The sequence below is a fragment of the Channa argus genome, chromosome 7, assembly GCF_033026475.1.
Source record: "Channa argus isolate prfri chromosome 7, Channa argus male v1.0, whole genome shotgun sequence".
NCBI lineage: Eukaryota > Metazoa > Chordata > Actinopteri > Anabantiformes > Channidae > Channa > Channa argus.
Genome location: NC_090203.1, coordinates 17,493,029 through 17,510,978, shown reverse-complemented (window position 1 = coordinate 17,510,978; position 17,950 = coordinate 17,493,029). Strand labels below are relative to the sequence as shown.

At 37.1% G+C, this 17,950-nt stretch overlaps 1 protein-coding gene across 4 annotated transcripts in view; it reads left to right on the top strand.

The window, feature by feature from the left end:
* The window catches only part of dnah5 (dynein, axonemal, heavy chain 5), a 95,775-nt gene that overhangs the window by 19,625 nt on the left and 58,200 nt on the right, over positions 1-17,950 (top strand). For all 4 annotated transcript variants that reach the window (XM_067510639.1, XM_067510637.1, XM_067510640.1 and 1 more), the window contains 29 exons: positions 19-254; positions 587-805; positions 1,009-1,071; positions 1,336-1,574; positions 2,196-2,343; positions 2,508-2,600; positions 2,999-3,198; positions 3,386-3,539; positions 3,625-3,788; positions 3,978-4,134; positions 4,409-4,621; positions 5,012-5,236; positions 6,202-6,374; positions 7,710-7,780; positions 8,421-8,528; positions 9,107-9,294; positions 10,106-10,300; positions 10,715-10,849; positions 11,057-11,164; positions 11,679-11,832; positions 12,098-12,244; positions 13,450-13,691; positions 14,111-14,287; positions 14,501-14,705; positions 14,939-15,081; positions 16,159-16,293; positions 16,588-16,710; positions 17,017-17,230; positions 17,563-17,786. In XM_067510639.1, coding sequence (XP_067366740.1) covers positions 19-254; positions 587-805; positions 1,009-1,071; positions 1,336-1,574; positions 2,196-2,343; positions 2,508-2,600; positions 2,999-3,198; positions 3,386-3,539; positions 3,625-3,788; positions 3,978-4,134; positions 4,409-4,621; positions 5,012-5,236; positions 6,202-6,374; positions 7,710-7,780; positions 8,421-8,528; positions 9,107-9,294; positions 10,106-10,300; positions 10,715-10,849; positions 11,057-11,164; positions 11,679-11,832; positions 12,098-12,244; positions 13,450-13,691; positions 14,111-14,287; positions 14,501-14,705; positions 14,939-15,081; positions 16,159-16,293; positions 16,588-16,710; positions 17,017-17,230; positions 17,563-17,786 — 4,853 coding nt within the window. The remainder of the gene's footprint in view (positions 1-18; positions 255-586; positions 806-1,008; positions 1,072-1,335; positions 1,575-2,195; positions 2,344-2,507; positions 2,601-2,998; positions 3,199-3,385; positions 3,540-3,624; positions 3,789-3,977; positions 4,135-4,408; positions 4,622-5,011; positions 5,237-6,201; positions 6,375-7,709; positions 7,781-8,420; positions 8,529-9,106; positions 9,295-10,105; positions 10,301-10,714; positions 10,850-11,056; positions 11,165-11,678; positions 11,833-12,097; positions 12,245-13,449; positions 13,692-14,110; positions 14,288-14,500; positions 14,706-14,938; positions 15,082-16,158; positions 16,294-16,587; positions 16,711-17,016; positions 17,231-17,562; positions 17,787-17,950) is intronic.

The window sequence follows — 17,950 nt, the reverse complement described above, 5'->3', positions numbered from 1 at the left end:
AACATTTCCTTGTACCAGCTGACCTAAAGATGTCCCTCACTGCTGAAACAAAGAACTGGATGGTGGACTATGGATTATATTGTAACCGGAAATATCGCTCAGAGATGGAGCAGATCTTTGCTTTTGTAGATGAAGCAGGAAAGAAACTAAATCGTCAGATCAAAGACCTGGATGACATTCGCATCACCATGTCAGCACTAAAGGAGATTAGAGACCACCAGATATCTACTGATTTCCAAGTTGGACCCATAGAGGTAAAGCACAACATTACGTCTTTCATAAAATATGGTACAGAATGACCCATTTTCATATATACAGTACATACAAAAACGCACATAGTGGGAAAGGGTTGAGGTTTTTATTAGTCTAGTTATCAATAACGGAGTGTATACATTAAGTGTATTATAGTGTAAGTGAGTGTTGCAGCCCTGTATATTATTTATATATTTATGAAAATGGTTACAGTATGTTTAGTCTTATGTCAAAAGCTCAATGGCAGTACAGAAGAAATGCTAGAGGCCAAAACCTAAGACGGTTTACTGTACAGCATTTGGATGACTTTTGTCCTTCTTTTTCTTCCACACAGGAGTCATATGCTATGCTTCATAAATATGATCTATTAGTGGCAAAAGAAGAAGCAGATAAGGTGGATACACTGCGATACACTTGGGAGAAGCTCCTGTCTCGAAGCACAGAGGTACAGAATGAGCTGGTGGCCCTGCAGCCGAACTTCAGAAGAGAACTGGTTGGCAGCGTGGAGACCTTCTTGGAAGACTGTCACCACTTTTATCAGGATTATGAGAAGGTAAAGGAATATATATAGAGAGTAAATGGAATTTGCAAGTGCACATGCCCTAGTGTTCACCTGTCGGTGAACACCATCTACAGTATTGTACTAATTTCCCATGAAGATGTTTATTTTAATTACAGCACGTAATTAACATGGCTTAATTAAGACATAGTTTATTAAGAGATAACACTAATCTTATTATTTCCTCTCTGCTTCAGGATGGCCCCATGGTGATGGGGCTAGCTCCTCAGGATGCCAGCGATAGACTCATCATGTTCCAGGTTTGCTAGTTATGATCAGAGTTCGGCATAATTATTTTGTTAATCATGCCTTCTATAAATATTTGAGATTTGGGTCTGGCATTTGACTTGATTCTGAAATACGAATGATGTTTTTTTTATTTTTTTATATGACTATAGTGTGTAAAATGCATACTTGTACATTGAAAAATATATTATTTACTTTAAATGCACAATGGCTAAATGTAGCATGCCATGTTTTACTCAAACTGATGGATATTATGTTGATATGTCTCTCTGTTTCAGAACCGATTTGACAACCTATTCAGGAAGTACATAACTTACACAGGTGGAGAGGAGCTGTTTGGTCTTCCTGTTACTCAGCACCCTCAGCTGGTGGAGATTAGAAAGCAGTTGGCACTGCTACAGAAATTGTATGGCCTTTACAACAATGTCATTGAAACAGTCAACGGTTACTACGATATACTCTGGGCTGACATAAACATTGAAAAGATCAATACTGAGCTACTGGACTTTCAGTCAAGGTTAGATAGTTTTACTGTGAAATTAACCTTAATATCACATTTACGTAAATTAAATAGTCTGTATTAAGTCCCTTTATCTGGAGTTGTAGACACTTCCAGTAAGTACAATCCACTTTTTACTGACCTGAAAAAGACAACTAATCAGAACCCAGCCAATGAGGTGTTTAATTGCAAAAGTGGCTTTTGCACATAGCAATCAGACAGTGTTGCCTTTTAATGGGTTATATTTAAAAACTATCATACTAAGATAAGTGCATCTGAAAAACGAGGAAAACCAATTAAACTGATTTCCATCTGTTGTTAACCTCCGTATCACCCCTAACCTGGCTTGATACAAAGTTCTTTCCCTGGAGTTAAGTCTTAAAAAGCTTTTCTTCGACCAATGCAGGAATGTTTTAAATGTTCCAATTTCACTCTCCTCATCCACACTGATCTTTGCACTCTGTCCTTTTTCTAAGGGTTTATTCATTTGGGGGAAAGGGGAAAGAGACTCAGAGAACATACCTAACCTTAAAATACATTTTTAATATGTCTTTTTTTGTCTTCTCCTGACAGTGTGAAAGTAGTTTGCATTCACAAACATCTTGCGTTAAAAGAAAACTGCTTTATTCTCACTTTTAGGTGTCGCAAGCTGCCTCGGGCTCTAAAGGAATGGCAGGCCTTTTTGGACCTGAAGAAAACAATTGATGAATTTAGTGAGTGCTGCCCCGTGCTGGAACTCATGACTAACAAGGCTATGATGACGCGCCACTGGAAGAGAATTACTGAGGTCAGAGAAACAGGGCTTCAGACGCCACAGCAGTTGCCAGCTATTTTAATCTAACACTCACTGCATTAATTAATATACTGCATACTTATCATATAAGTCATGAAATGAATAGACACTTTATTTTCCTCAGCTTGACAAACAAATCTATGTGGTTTTGTTACCAGGTGACTGGCCATTTCTTTGAGGTTGAAAGTGATACATTCAAGCTGCGCAACATTATGGAGGCACCTTTGCTCAAATATAAAGAGGAAATTGAGGTATGAATGAACTATATGACATTTCTGCAGATCAAATGTATAATTATTTAATATTTAAGTGTGATAGGTATACTTGTTCAGAACAATGTTTAAATTCATTTTGATCAATGGTATACATTTCCCCATCCAGTTGGACTAATGTTAATTAGGGTTTGATATGGTAAATACATATTTTTGGCAACATTGCTTTTGGCTGAGTTTTAGTTTGTGATGTTTGTAATGCACAAGGTAATAGTTGCTGTAGTATATCATCCCCACAATGGAGAAATCACTGACAACAAATAGGTGTCTTTAGGGTCCTGCATAAATTTCATATAGTCTATGTTTACTATTATGGTATATACTGTACTGTATATGCTTGCAAGTGGATCTGTTTATTTATAGTTCTTCTTATGCAGGATATCTGTATAAGTGCGGTCAAAGAGCGGGATATTGAGCAGAAACTGAAGCAAGTGATCGCTGAGTGGGACAACAAGATGTTTACATTTGCCAACTTTAAGAATCGTGGAGAGCTCCTGCTGCGAGGAGACAGCACTTCAGAGATCATTGCCAGCATGGAAGACAGCTTGATGATTTTGGGGTCTTTAATGAGCAATAGGTCTGTCAATGTTAAATCTCCCACAACTATTAGTATGAGGACTTTGATTAGGGTCAGCCATTGAATTAAAATGTATCCGAACATTTTCTGTGGTGGACTTGCCATGCGAAATGTATGATCGTCTTTATGGCCACCTGTGACTGCATGTGGTAGAAAGTAAATCTTATGTTGATTTATTGTTTACCAGGTACAACACCCCATTTAAAGGCCAGATTCAGAAATGGGTTCAAAATCTTTCAAACACCACTGACATCATCGAAAACTGGATGACTGTTCAGAATCTCTGGATCTACTTGGAGGCTGTGTTTGTGGGTGGAGACATCGCCAAACAGCTTCCCAAGGTTGTTCACATCACAGTGAATTTTTCAAATTTTATTCTTTTAAATAAAACTCTAATATTGACCATAATTGGCTCAAACTTTTCAGGAAGCAAAACGTTTCTCTAACATTGACAAATCATGGGTAAAGATCATGATGCGAGCACATGAGATGCCCAATGTAGTACAATCATGTGTAGGAGATGAGACCATGGGGCAGCTGCTTCCTCACCTCCTTGAGCAACTGGAAATCTGCCAGAAATCACTTACAGGGTAAGTATAAAGTTCTCAAATCTTAAACAATTCACGAAGTGTAAGTAATTCAAACTAATGAATATTCTCAAAGAGAAGACTTTTAAAATTGTTAGGATAATAAAATATTTTCTTAGTTTTTGGCAGCCAGCTGTTGTGTGTCAGGTTTGCTTTGCTGTAGGTAACTTTTATTATCATACTGTCAAATAGCTATTTGGAGAAAAAGCGGCTGCTGTTTCCACGTTTCTTCTTCGTCTCTGACCCTGCCCTGCTGGAGATACTGGGCCAGGCCTCTGACTCTCACACCATCCAGGCCCATCTTCTCAATGTCTTCGACAACATCAAATGTGTCAGATTTCATGACAAGGTGATGTTTAATGGAGCCCCTCAGTGTTTAATTTATTATTTCACACTCAGCCTTTTAAAAGGTTAATGTACACTTAGTCTTTTTACAGATTGCTGTTATAGAACACTGTCATATTGTCACCCTCTGACCATAGTTTGCAAAAACAAAACATTCATAACAGAGAAATAATTCAATATAAAGGCCATAAAATCACATTAAAAAAGATAAAAAAAACTCTTGAAATTCAATACAGAATCAGTGGTTTTTAATTATTTAAACATGTCATCTTTCCCAGATATACGACCGTATTCTGGCTGTCTCATCAAGGGAAGGGGAGATCATGGAGTTGGAACGGACTATCACAGCAGAGGGAAATGTAGAGGTTTGGCTCAATGCTCTTCTGAAAGAATCCCAGAGGTCTTTGCACCTGGTGATCCGGCAGGCTGCCCTGACTATTCAAGACTCTGGCTTTCAGCTTATTGATTTTCTAAGCTCCTTCCCTGCTCAGGTACACCATAATTTGATGCAAAGAACTAATCCACTAACGCTTAAAATTTGCATAATTGTGTTGCTTTTTGTGGTTGCTAACCAACGGCTGTACACCAAATAGAAAACATGTTGGAAACCTAGTTCAGTAACGTAATGAATTTGACAAATCACCTTTCATAGAGCGCTTGTCATCCTTACCTTACTTCTGAATTTCAGTTTTGATTTGGTATTCAAAGAAGAGCAATACAAAGTCATAATTGGAACACCAATTTGACATCATTGAGCACATGAACACATGTTACACTGTAATTAATTCTCTGCATAGTGGTACTAGTGGAAATGTGCAGCCACAGTGCTAAGCAGGGAGCTAGAGCTGAGACTATTGCTTTGCATATCCTTGTAATTCCAGGTGGGCTTGCTAGGTATTCAGATGATATGGACAAGGGACTCTGAGGAGGCTTTGACTAATGCCCGATACGATCGCCGCATTATGGCCAAAACCAACCAGCTCTTCCTGGACCTGCTCAACACATTAATTGATATGACCACAAGAGATCTTGGTGATGTGGAGAGGACCAAGTATGAGACCCTAATTACCATCCATGTCCACCAGAGAGACATATTTGATGATCTGGTTAGTATGTTAATCATTTAGTAGAAAATAACCTTTTGTGTTAAATTACATTGGACCATACCAATAAAATCTGTTTAGGGTTTATATCCAATCAGAATTCTTCACTCAATATGGCTTTGCTTGTATAACTCCATATGATATTCAGACTTCCTAGGACTGGTTGTCAATATTCCAAATGGTGTTTACTACAAACAGTCAATTCTTTCTCACAGAAGTCTTCAAAGCTTTTAATGGCAGCTAAATTATGTTTAGGCCTAGCAAAAATGCTGTCTTTGAAGTATTCCTTCCAGGCACAGTAAATTGCCTTGCTGTTCACGATGTGAATAGAACAGGTGTGAAGTAACTTTATCTGGATGCTTTTTTTTATCATCACCTCATATCAAATTTTTTTCTACTCCTGTTATCTCTCCCACAAATATTGCCCTTATTCTTTCAAATCATCTGTCTCCTAACTGTTAACCTTCTTATGTTCCATCTTCTCATTAATCCTCTTTATTTCATCCCTCTACTCATTGCTCTTTAATTCTGCTACCTCTTTACTCTGTATTTCATAAATTCATTTTATCTTCTTGACTTGCCTTTTTTCGGACATCACTCTCCTTTTTTTTTTTTTTTTTTTTTTGCATTCCTTCTACTTCCTTTTCATCTCATGGTGTCTCACCTCATTTCTGATCACTTACCTGCCTTTCAACTTCATTCCACCTTTGTAAAATAACCTTCCTGTCACCTCACGACCTTCCTGTCACCACCCCCCCCATCGTGTTCTTCCATACCCCTTCTCCCTTTTGTCCTGCTTTCATCTCTCACCTCACGTCAACTCCTGAATGGTTACTTTTATCCCCTGTTCTTCACATGTCATCTTCTCTTTCTGTCTCCTCATCCTGTTATGTTCCTCCCCTTTCTCTCCTTCTAAACTCTTCTTTGTCCCACCTCCTCTCTCTTTTCCTTACCCTTAACCTCTTCAGTGTCGACTGCAAGTCAAAAGCCCCAGTGACTTTGAGTGGCTGAAGCAGTGCCGTTTCTACTTCAGTGAAGACTCAGATAAGATGATCATCAACATCACAGATGTAGGCTTTGTCTACCAGAATGAATTCTTGGGCTGCACTGAACGGCTTGTTATTACTCCATTGACTGACAGGTGAAGTGCCATGCATACACACTCAAAGAAGCAGAATTAAAATGGTTTAATGTTCTCCTAGCACAAATAATCTCAAGTGATTAACAGACACTTACATTATTATGAAACAATAATGTAATGGTTAATTAAAAGAAATGCAACCAACAGACAAAAACACAGACATCAGAAAGATTCCTACTGAGGAAATTGGTATATTAAGTGGCTCTCTAACAGCTTTTTTTCCATAGTTCAAATAAGGATCACACTGTGCTATGCTGACTGCATACGTCATGCTGCAGTTACGTCAGGTTAGCAGGATGCCAAAATTTGCCATACAAACGACTCCGGAGCATTTATGCAGTAGTCCAAGAGGGTTGTTGTCCATTACATACTGTAGCTGTAGCCCTGTTACTGTGAGCAGGCTATGTTACCTGACTTGAGATGACAAGCTAAATTCCACAATAATTTAATTACTATTGTTAGAATGGAATCTTTGTCATAATTGAGCACATTTATATGTTAAAATGAAATCTGATTTCTGCATTTAACTCATCTCCTTTGGGGGAGCAGTGGGCAGCCACAGGTGGCTGTTGACAGTAATACCAACTGGGACAGTTCAGTCTGCTCATTGGTAGCTATTGTAACACCAAAATATCAGAAATCCTGAGATCTCCGATTCTGAATTATAAGTTGGAGGCTAATATGACGTGAATGCTTGTATTGGCAGCCAGATGATTAGCCAAGGGGGAGATGAGCAAAGTAATTTAAAACAATGCCAACTATACTTTATTTTTATTTTTTAATAAATGCAGCTGTAAACACAAAATGTGTTTCAGCTATAGCTAAGCTATAGCTAAGCTATTTGATCTTGTTCTTGTAACTATGCTGTATGTGCCACACCTAATGCATGTTGCAGTCATTCAAGATCACTAACAAGGACTTGGTGACATTTTTTTTTTTGTCTTGATGTAGGAAACACTAGTTATTTTTTATTCATTTATTTTTTTAAGGTCATAGGAAATAGGCAATTGCTCAGAGCAGCAAGATATGTAATAGAACTGCTTAAAATTCAGGCTTATGAGAGATGTTATCTCTAATGTAGTAGTAAATTCGCTATAACTCAAACTCTAAAACTTAATACATCACACTTTAACTTTGTGTGACAGGAAATTAGAAAGGAATAGGCGCATTAGCACATAGAGAGGCATAAGTCTACTGATAACGACCCACAGTTTTCCTTTTTTTATCACCCAATGTCTATACTCATTTGCATTGTCAGCCCTACATCTGCAAATTTATTCACCATTCTCAAGTTGTACTTTAAAAATTGAAGTGTTTGTGTGTCTGTTTGGAAAGGTGCTACATCACCTTAGCCCAGGCTCTCGGTATGAGTATGGGTGGAGCCCCTGCTGGTCCAGCAGGAACAGGTAGGACTGTAAAATATTTTTTAAATATTGGAACTTTTTAGGCAGAAAAATATAGCTGCCAGAAAAAGTTATGGAACTATTTGGATTTTCCTGATTTTTTTGCACATTGTTGTTTATTAAAGACATACAAGTCCAAGACTGTGGTTTGTCAGCATAGAATGTGTTTCTTGATATTTTTGAAAGTGGTGAAGTTTATATCCTATTTCGGGACCAGTTTATGCAGAAAACCAGGAGGTTGCAAACATTGCCATTGCTTTTTCTTGCAACTGTGTTTCTCTGTGTGTGCATGTGTATATTTGTACATCAATCAGGCATATTTAATTGAATGTAATCCAATGTGGTCGTCTACCATGACTTCTGCTAAATTTATCTGATTATCTTTTGAGTTTCTTTCTTTATTTGAGATTTATTTATTTATTTTTTTGAGTTTTACATTTGTAGTGCCAAAAACAATTTCTGACATTTATCCATATGCAGCCAGTGCAGCCTTTTAAAGATACAACAAAAAATGGTTGGAACCACTAGATTAAACATTTTGTTTTAGTAGGTGTTTGGGAAGAGAACTTGTCACTGTAACAATGAATGCATCTTATTTCAGTATGTGATTATATAATAATTATAATAACACCATTTCTACTAGGCAAGACAGAGACCATAAAAGACATGGGTCGCTGTCTTGGAAAATATGTTGTGGTGTTCAATTGTTCTGACCAGATGGACTTCAGAGGCTTGGGAAGAATATTTAAAGGTGAGTGTCATAGGTCAAATTAGTAATATTATTGTTGAAAATAAATTGGCACCATACAATGGATAGATTCAAGAAGGCACCATTATACTTTCTTTGACCTATGTGTGTGCCCATGCATCATGATACCTTCTATGTCGTCATTGTTTATATTTGTCTTCAGAAATCAATACTGTCTGTGAGTTTCAATTCAGCACAACCACTTGGGGCACGATGAAAAATCACTCTCAGCAGCACATTTGGATCACAACAACAATAGTAAAAAGCTTTAAAGTAAAACTTATAGATCTATTTCAGCTGAAATACCATCAAGGATATCACCATTGCTATTTCCCCTTCCTTGATCTTATCTTTCTTTACCAGAAATTTACCAGTTTTGCCAGGGTTTCACTTTGTATTGTTCAAAAGCGGACATTCAGAGGTTTTAGTTTTTAAGCCAGGGATGATAAAGCCGTAAGATATCCAGACAAATACATGTATTTTAAATATATCAAGAGACAGTTAGGTATAGTAAATGGTTTTGAAGATGTATACATTCATTTTTGCATTTAAATAACCATAAGCTCACGTGTATTATCCAGGTCTTGCTCAATCTGGTTCATGGGGCTGTTTTGATGAATTCAACCGCATTGACCTCCCAGTTTTGTCAGTGGCAGCCCAGCAGATTGCAATAGTTCTCACCTGCAAGAAGGACCGTCGCAAAAACTTTGTCTTTACCGATGGAGACACTGTGAATATGAACCCTGAGTTTGGAATCTTCCTAACAATGGTCAGTGACACAACTTTTATAGTATTATTTTTTTTTTTAACAGTGGCATAGAAATCTGGAGAGCTTCTGGGACATCTTAGGAACCTCTAGTTTTACCTGCTGGATTTGAAATATAGACACACATTTTTATCTGAGCAAAAAAAAAATTAAAAGATTTTACAAAGTATTTATAGAGCCTGCAATAACACATAATGTAATTTTATGAGATTTAAGAGGTGTAGCTAAATCGAATCGACCTGATCCTTTAAACGGTAGTTTGTATAGTATGAAACATGGTCTGCTTCATTTTAACATTAGCCTGTGCTCATTACTATACTCTCGATACAGAAGTAGTTAGATCCCTTTCTCCTGGTCCAGTTAATAACCTAAAGCAAGTCATTAAACAGAGAACAGTGTAGTAATATTCCTGCGAGGGGAAAGGGGTCGGACATCTTTTCTTTTCAGACGGGCTTTGTGAAGAGGAGAGCCTGAGCTGTGTCAATAGGGAAATAACTAGTTGAAGAATAGCATTTGCAAATTGAGTTATGTTCCGATATTGACCTAATATTTTGTGTACCTTTTTGTGGTGTTGTGCACAGTGTCAACTGTGTTTAATATATTCATTGCTTGCCTATACATCTATTATTCAACTTGCTATGTGGCTCTGTCTCTGTGGTATTTTCAATCTAATCTGAGATTGAAGACAATTGTTGTTATAATACAATATGCAGTTTAACCATTATCCTCAAAACTTTCATTACTGTCATACATGCCTTTTCCTCAGCTCTTTTTAAAAAAAAAAAAATTCCTTTTATGATTCCTGTATAATTAGAACCCGGGCTATGCAGGTCGCCAGGAGCTTCCTGAGAACCTGAAGATAAACTTCCGCTCTGTGGCTATGATGGTTCCAGACCGTCAGATCATCATCAGGGTAAAACTGGCCAGTTGCGGGTTTATAGACAACATAGAGCTGGCACGCAAGTTCTTCACTCTTTACAAGCTGTGTGAGGAGCAGCTTTCCAAGCAGGTTAACACACACACACACACACACACACACACACACACACACACACACACACACACACACACACACACACACACACACACACACACACCTCTAGATAGATAGATAATCACGATTTTTTTTTGTGACAATCCATGTAATTTAAAAAATACATTTATTTAAATGATATGCTATTCTCCAATAACTCCACCTCTGTGCCCTGCACGCCGTAAGGTGCAGATGTAAAGCAAAGCTATGTGAGTTCTTGGTGTATATGAATTTTTTTTTTTGCATTGTCTGAAAAAACTTATGTCAAATTAGTTTGATATATCACTCCGCCCTACCTGATACAGAAGTGGGTAGTTTAACACATTCAGATTTTCATGATCATTAAATAAGCAATACTAAGTAAATCTAAAATATTTTCTGTCTGCCCAGGTTCACTATGACTTTGGCCTACGGAACATTCTGTCAGTGCTGCGTACACTGGGTGCAGCGAAGCGAGCAAACCCCAGTGACACAGAGTCTACCATTGTCATGAGAGTCCTCAGAGACATGAATCTTTCCAAACTGGTCAGTCTAGATTACAATAAAACTTAAAATCTAATAAATAATCTAATGTATACAATAATCTATAAAAAAAAAATCAATCTTGATAAACAAAATAAAGTATAGAACAATTATAAGTACATGTTTTCATGAGCAGAAAATCTCATAACACAAAAACAGAGAAATAATTGTGTGTGTGTGTGTGTGTGTGTGTGCAATCGCGTGTGTTAGATCGATGAGGATGAACCACTCTTCCTGAGCTTGATTGAGGACCTCTTCCCAGGCATCCAACTTGATAAGGCAGAGTACCCCGAACTAGAGGCTGCCATCGACAAACAGGTAGGAAGGAGGGAAGATGCTGTCTGTATTAGCAAGGTAGGGAAAGAATAATAGAGGGAGAGAAAAAAAATAAAGAAACTGAGCAAAATTATGCAAAAGATTAATGAACTGTGAGGCTTTTGTATCTTAAATGCCTTTAGACATTGCACCGCAAAGGATACACATGGTATTATTTACCATTTGTCAAGAACCCTAACCCGCACTATGTAATTGTGGAAAAACATCAAAGAAAACATTAGAAAGTAAGCGAGTAGAAAGTTTTCTTAAATCACAGCATTGTCGTGTGTGTGTGTGTTCACTTTGTTCCATTGTGTGCCTCCAGTGGTGTACACGTCTTATTTTGATTAAATGTGTATGAGCCTAAAGTATATGTTATAATGTCAGTTACAGTACAATATGCTGTACTGTCCTAATATTAGTATCAAGATCATGTGTTGTGTGTACAATGGAAGCATATTTGCTCAATATGGTAGTTTGAACTGCAACTTCATTAGCTTTAAATGTGCTGTCTTAGGTGGCGGATGCAGGACTGATAAGTCACCCTCCATGGAAACTAAAAGTCATCCAGCTGTTTGAGACGCAGAGGGTTCGACATGGCATGATGGCCCTGGGACCCAGTGGGGCTGGAAAGACAACTTGTATACACATGCTAATGAAAGCCATGACAGGTGGGATTGTGTGCATGTTTTGGGATTTACATGTAGGAATTGTATCACCAAAGTTATAAATCAATTGATTTAAAAAAAAAAAAAATGTTGTATAGCACAGCAGAGATCATTCTTCTCCTTTAACCACACGCATAGTGATTTGTGCTGCATCAGAAATCAAGTTGTTTTTGGTGCGCATCTTGTTTTCATTGGTTTTGTGTTTAGATATGGTTGCCACATAAATCATAAAGAGTTGAGTTGCCTTTCTCATTATCTTTCATTTCAGAGTGTGGTCAGCCTCACAGAGAGATGCGCATGAACCCTAAAGCCATTACAGCCCCTCAGATGTTTGGTCGCCTAGATGTGGCCACAAATGACTGGACTGATGGCATCTTCTCTACACTTTGGCGAAAAACACTGAGAGCAAAGAAAGGTCAGAAAGTTTCTTACTGAACTTTGTTTTCTTTCCTTGGCATGAAATAAGCTGACACGTTTACTTTTCATATGTTAGATCAACTTTGTGGAAAAATTGCAAATAATTAACAGGAATTGGTTAAATTTCCGTTAATTGTTACAATAGCAACACTGCAAATTAAATAAATGAAAATAAATGAGCATTTGCAGTTTTCTAAACCTTTTCAGGAAATCCAGATTTCTTAATCTTAATCTTAAACATTTTGTGAGCATTTTCATTTCTAAAATCACTGGCTAAAATCCAGTATTATGCATGCCTTGCAATCTAAGCATAACTATACCAACAGCACTTCTTGTAAGTAAAAGTAAAAGGGAGGAAACCTGAAAGGCATCCTTAATGAGCTACTAATATTTCCTAATGAGTTCTTAGGTTTTGTATGTTTTCTTTGAGAACTTTGAGTAAATTACTTAGTTAAGACATCAGAGAGAAGTTCAAGCATCTTGGGACTTCCCTGGATTCTTTATATTTATGATATTTATGCATCTGATGTACTGTACTTACTATTATACATATTTTTGAGCTGAATAAATTCAACATGTAAATTGCATTGCTGATAATGCCATGTGCTCCAGAGAGGATTTGAGTAAAGGAAAGTAAAATTACTGAGCGAAGTGCAGGCACAAAATACAATGTGAAAATATGTTTTAATTTGAGTGCAATTCAACAGATGCAGCAACAGCATCCCAGGATCTATTTAAATTAAAGTATATAAACATGGTGAGCTTGTGCATGAAAAGAGTCACATCAGTAACAAAATATTTTGTGTTCAAACTTTAAGAGCTTTTGGGTAATATCAGAGAACTCAGGTCTGTGATCATAGAACATCATTTAACATCTGCATCAGACTATCATAATAATATCACAGGAGCACTACCTTCATCCCTGGATGAATGGCAACTATAATGTGATACTAACAGACAGTATAGAGTTTTTATACAAACTAAAAACTCATCACAGTTTTTTGTTTATTTTGTAGAGTAAACTGCCTTTTTGAACATGTGCAGACAATGCAGATCATCGTCAATATTTTGTGGTGCCACATTTTAATAGACTAAATGCATATTTAGATGCCTTTTCATCCTGCTAATAGCAAAATATAGGTTAAGGGATAGGTAACACAGCATATCATATTTAAGTCCCCCAAATGCTGTTTTATTTCTCAGGAGAGCACATCTGGATAGTTCTGGATGGACCAGTTGATGCCATCTGGATTGAGAACCTAAACTCAGTGTTAGATGACAACAGAACCCTTACACTGGCTAATGGAGACCGTATACCCATGGCTCCCAACTGTAAGGTGGTTTTTGAGCCACATAATATTGACAATGCTTCTCCGGCCACTGTCTCACGCAATGGCATGGTGTTCATGAGTTCCTCTGTGCTAAGCTGGAGCCCTGTACTTGAGGTGAATAAACAAAATAAAAGTCTTTCTTTTTGTTCTACTACTATTGAACACCATATGCTTATGGTATTGTATATTCTAGTTGAAACTGTTAGAAAACATTTACATAGCTAAGGAATTCACTTTGTAGTTAACTTACCACTTTTGAACTGATGTTAGAAGTATCACCCAGAATTCTTTAGCCTAATTTAAAAATGCATGAAGTTGCATTGTTTTACATTAGTCAGTGCTATTCCTGAAAGAGCCTTTATATTCAGAGGATTTAGCATGTTAGCTACATCTTATTGCTGGAAATAGTAAACCTACACACCAGCAGTACTTTAGCTGTTTTCTGGAAACTAATGTAATTTTCTTTTTAATTTTTCTTTTTTTTTTTTTTTTAATGTATCCGACTTTACTGGTGATGTTTGTGCTGCTCTCAGGCCTGGTTGAAGAAACGCTCCCCCCAAGAGGCAGAAGTGCTTAGGGAGCTGTTTTCTTCCTCATTCTCTGACGTTTACCTATTCAGTGTACAGTCACTAGAGTTCAAGATGGAGATGCTCGAGGCTTTTGTCATTATGCAGTGCATCAACATGCTACAAGGGCTCATACCATCTAAGGTAAGGTTACAATTATTTATATGGTGTCAGAAAAGGCCTCGGTTGTAAAGAGTGGTTGTTTGAGTTACTGTTGCCTTTCTACCACCTGTCTGGCAATTCTCTTCTGACCTCTGGCATCAATATGGTTTCAGAAAGTTTGAAGCGTGAATAGTGTAAAACAAATGTGTACCTTGCATGAACCTTGAAGTAAGCTAAACTGTTGTTACTTTTAAGGAGCAGTGTGGTGAGTTATCCAGAGAGCACTTAGAACGGCTGTATGTCTTTGCCCTGATGTGGAGCACTGGAGCCTTACTTGAACTGCACGACAGGCAGAAAATGGAGATTTGGCTAAGAGGAAATGACAGTATCCCTCTAAGCTTACCGGACATTCCTCCTGACAGCACAGACACTATGTTTGATTACCATGTCACAGCAGATGGTACGAATGCGTTGATAAAGTTAATAGCTATAGAAAAGTGTTTAAACTGGTCCTTGTTAAGGGTAGCCATTATGCCTCGTAGTGTGTGTTAATTTATGATTTATATTCTAATCATATTTTTAAATGTGGAAATATTTTATAATTTAGAAGCCATTATGGTACTGTGATATTTTCTGTCTATTGCTGCATCACATTGTATGTTTCTAATATATGCACAAATCTTTTACTTACAGGTCAGTGGGTCCACTGGATAACCAGAGTAGAGGAATACATTTATCCATCTGATTTCACCCCAGACTACAGCTCCATTTTGGTCCCCAGTGTAAACAATGTTAGAACAGACTTCCTCATACAGACCATAGCCAAGCAAGGCAAGGTGAGGGCAACAATAACAGTATTTTATAACTGTGGTACTGCCTTTGTATATTCTGTGTATATGTACAGTATTTATATGATGAGGGGAATTAAAGACTGCATTAATAATAAGGTGTCATAACCCATGAGTTTGAACTGTGAATAGTGTGAATCAAATGTGTCACATGTACCAGCACTAATTTAACCACCTTTGTATTCTTAATGCTTCTTTTGTTCCTGGCCATACCTGACACACACAAATGCACATACTTGTGAATGATAACATGGAAAAATGGCTAGATGCAGTATGACTCTCCCAAGAGACCAAATTAAAATCCGGTGGTAAATACTCCAGTTAAAATCCCATCAAATGTTGTACTACTGTATGTGCCATTTATCATTGAGCATTTTTGGTACGGTCTAAGAGTCATTCAGATTCATAATGCCTCTAGAGGAAAGTAGTGAGCTTCAATACCAAAATTATTTTTAAAAAAGTTCTCATCTGGAAAAATATACAAGCAAAGGTATAACAAATGTTGTTTTATTATGTTAAGCTATAATCAAGTATTTGTGTTATCAGTAGCCTATGTAGGTGCGATGCACACAGCCCACAAGACACTACTTTTTATTGGTTTGTTTTTTGTCCGTGACCATGGGCTTTACCACTATCGGCCATTTGTACTGACATGTGACTGTAGTTTGGATTGAAGCTCTACATGTTATAGAATGTATTACTGCATTTACAACTCTTCTTCATCTTCTTTACTAAGATTGTACATGTAGCTAAACACAAGTCTGTATAAAAGGCTGACTTATTTTTTTAACCAATGGAGCTCAGAAGTAAAATGTATAATATTTTGTGGTACAGAACAGCCCTTAGTAATCATATGTTAGGGGAAGTATCTTGGGATTTAAAGTCGTCCTAAGCCACCAGCTGTGAGCTTTGCAAACAAATGTAATAAGGCAGACAATAATGTAAAAAGGTAAAAGGTGTTTCTTATCCTGTCTATCCTGCTTTCTTAGAGGCTCTGACTTGTGCAAATCCATTGTTATCCCATAGACTTGAAAAATATTAGATTTTTAAAATGTGTTTTTATAGGCTGTTTTGCTGATTGGAGAACAAGGAACAGCCAAGACTGTTATCATCAAGGGCTTCATGTCAAAATGTGATCCTGAGACACACGTGGGCAAAAGTGTCAACTTTTCCTCTGCTACTACACCTCTCATGTTCCAGGTAATGCACTTTACAGTCATCCTAATTCCGATATAACAGTCCACTGACCCACCCTTCGCAGTTTTGTCAGATGGATGCCCTACATTTAGGTTGACATATCACGGATCATCATACATTTGTGAAGTAATATAGATTGATGTCAGGTATGATTAATAATAATAATGATAACACATGCAGGCTGGAGGTAAGACCAATGTATATGGCATCATGAATTTTCTTTTAGATCTTTTTCTCACTTTTTGTTGTATGATCCTCAGCTAATGTTTTTGTTTTCTTTACCATCACGTCTTTTAGAGAACAGTTGAGAGCTATGTGGATAAGAGGATGGGGGCCACTTATGGACCCCCAGCTGGAAAGAAAATGTCCATTTTCATAGATGATATCAACATGCCTGTTATCAATGAGTGGGGAGACCAGGTTTGGGAAATTTTTCATCATTCAAATCATTCAACATCAATTTCACTATTACTATAGACACATTTCATTTAATAAGGTCTCTTGTTATTTTATTATTTATGGTCTTATTAAAAAAAGATAAAATTAAACAGCATAATTAATTTCAAATCTTATTTTTTTTATTAAATGTATGCTGTTTATTTTTTAACACTTTGGTGACCTAAATAAATAGAAGTGAATAAACGGGTGATAAGAGCAAGGAAGCATACGAACATAAACGGATATCAAACTACTTTAAGCGCTTATTCTTTTTGCATTTCATCATAGGTGACTAATGAGATCGTCCGGCAGCTGATGGAGCAGAATGGGTTCTATAATCTGGAGAAACCAGGAGAGTTTACCAATATTGTAGATGTTCAATTTTTGGCAGCTATGATCCATCCAGGAGGAGGCCGTAATGACATCCCACAGCGGCTGAAACGGCAGTTTTCTGTCTTTAACTGTACCTTGCCCTCCAGTGCTTCCATAGACAAAATTTTTGGTGAGTAAAAAGGGTGTCTTGGTACATTCGAAACAGCACCGATATACATTATTGGTGTATATTAAATCTAAATATTTAACTATACATTTTTTATCAAGATTGATAAATAATAATTATTAATACTAATTAATAATTATTAATAAATTATTGCAAGTTATTATTGCAGAGAATTTACTTGCAATTTAAATAATATAAGTTGTGCCTCAAATTTTGATTTTAGTGTATTCATTTTATCCTATAATTTTCAGAAAGATTACAACCTTTGGTAATTTATTTATTTATTTTTTTGTCCTTCAATTGAATTTCTTCCCACAATAAACACTGTCATAAAGGTGTGATTGGCACGGGCCACTTCTGTGCACACCGTGGCTTCATTGAGGAGGTTCGCAGTATTGTACCCAATCTAGTGTGTTTGACCCGCCGTCTATGGCAGTTGACCAAGGTCAAGATGCTTCCAACTCCTGCCAAGTTCCACTACATCTTTAACCTGAGGGATCTGGCAAGGGTGTGGCAAGGGATGCTCAATACCAATGCTGAGGTGGTCAACTCAGTCCAGGTGAGAAGATTTAAGCAGTGTAAAAAACAACATCAATGTTTTACAAGGTGTTTTGATCAGTTGATGTCACAAATGTCATGAAATTAAGAAACACTGTTTTCTGCTGTAAAAAATAGATTTTTGGATTCTTGGGTTTTTACAAGGATGAAGGACTCAAACAGGGA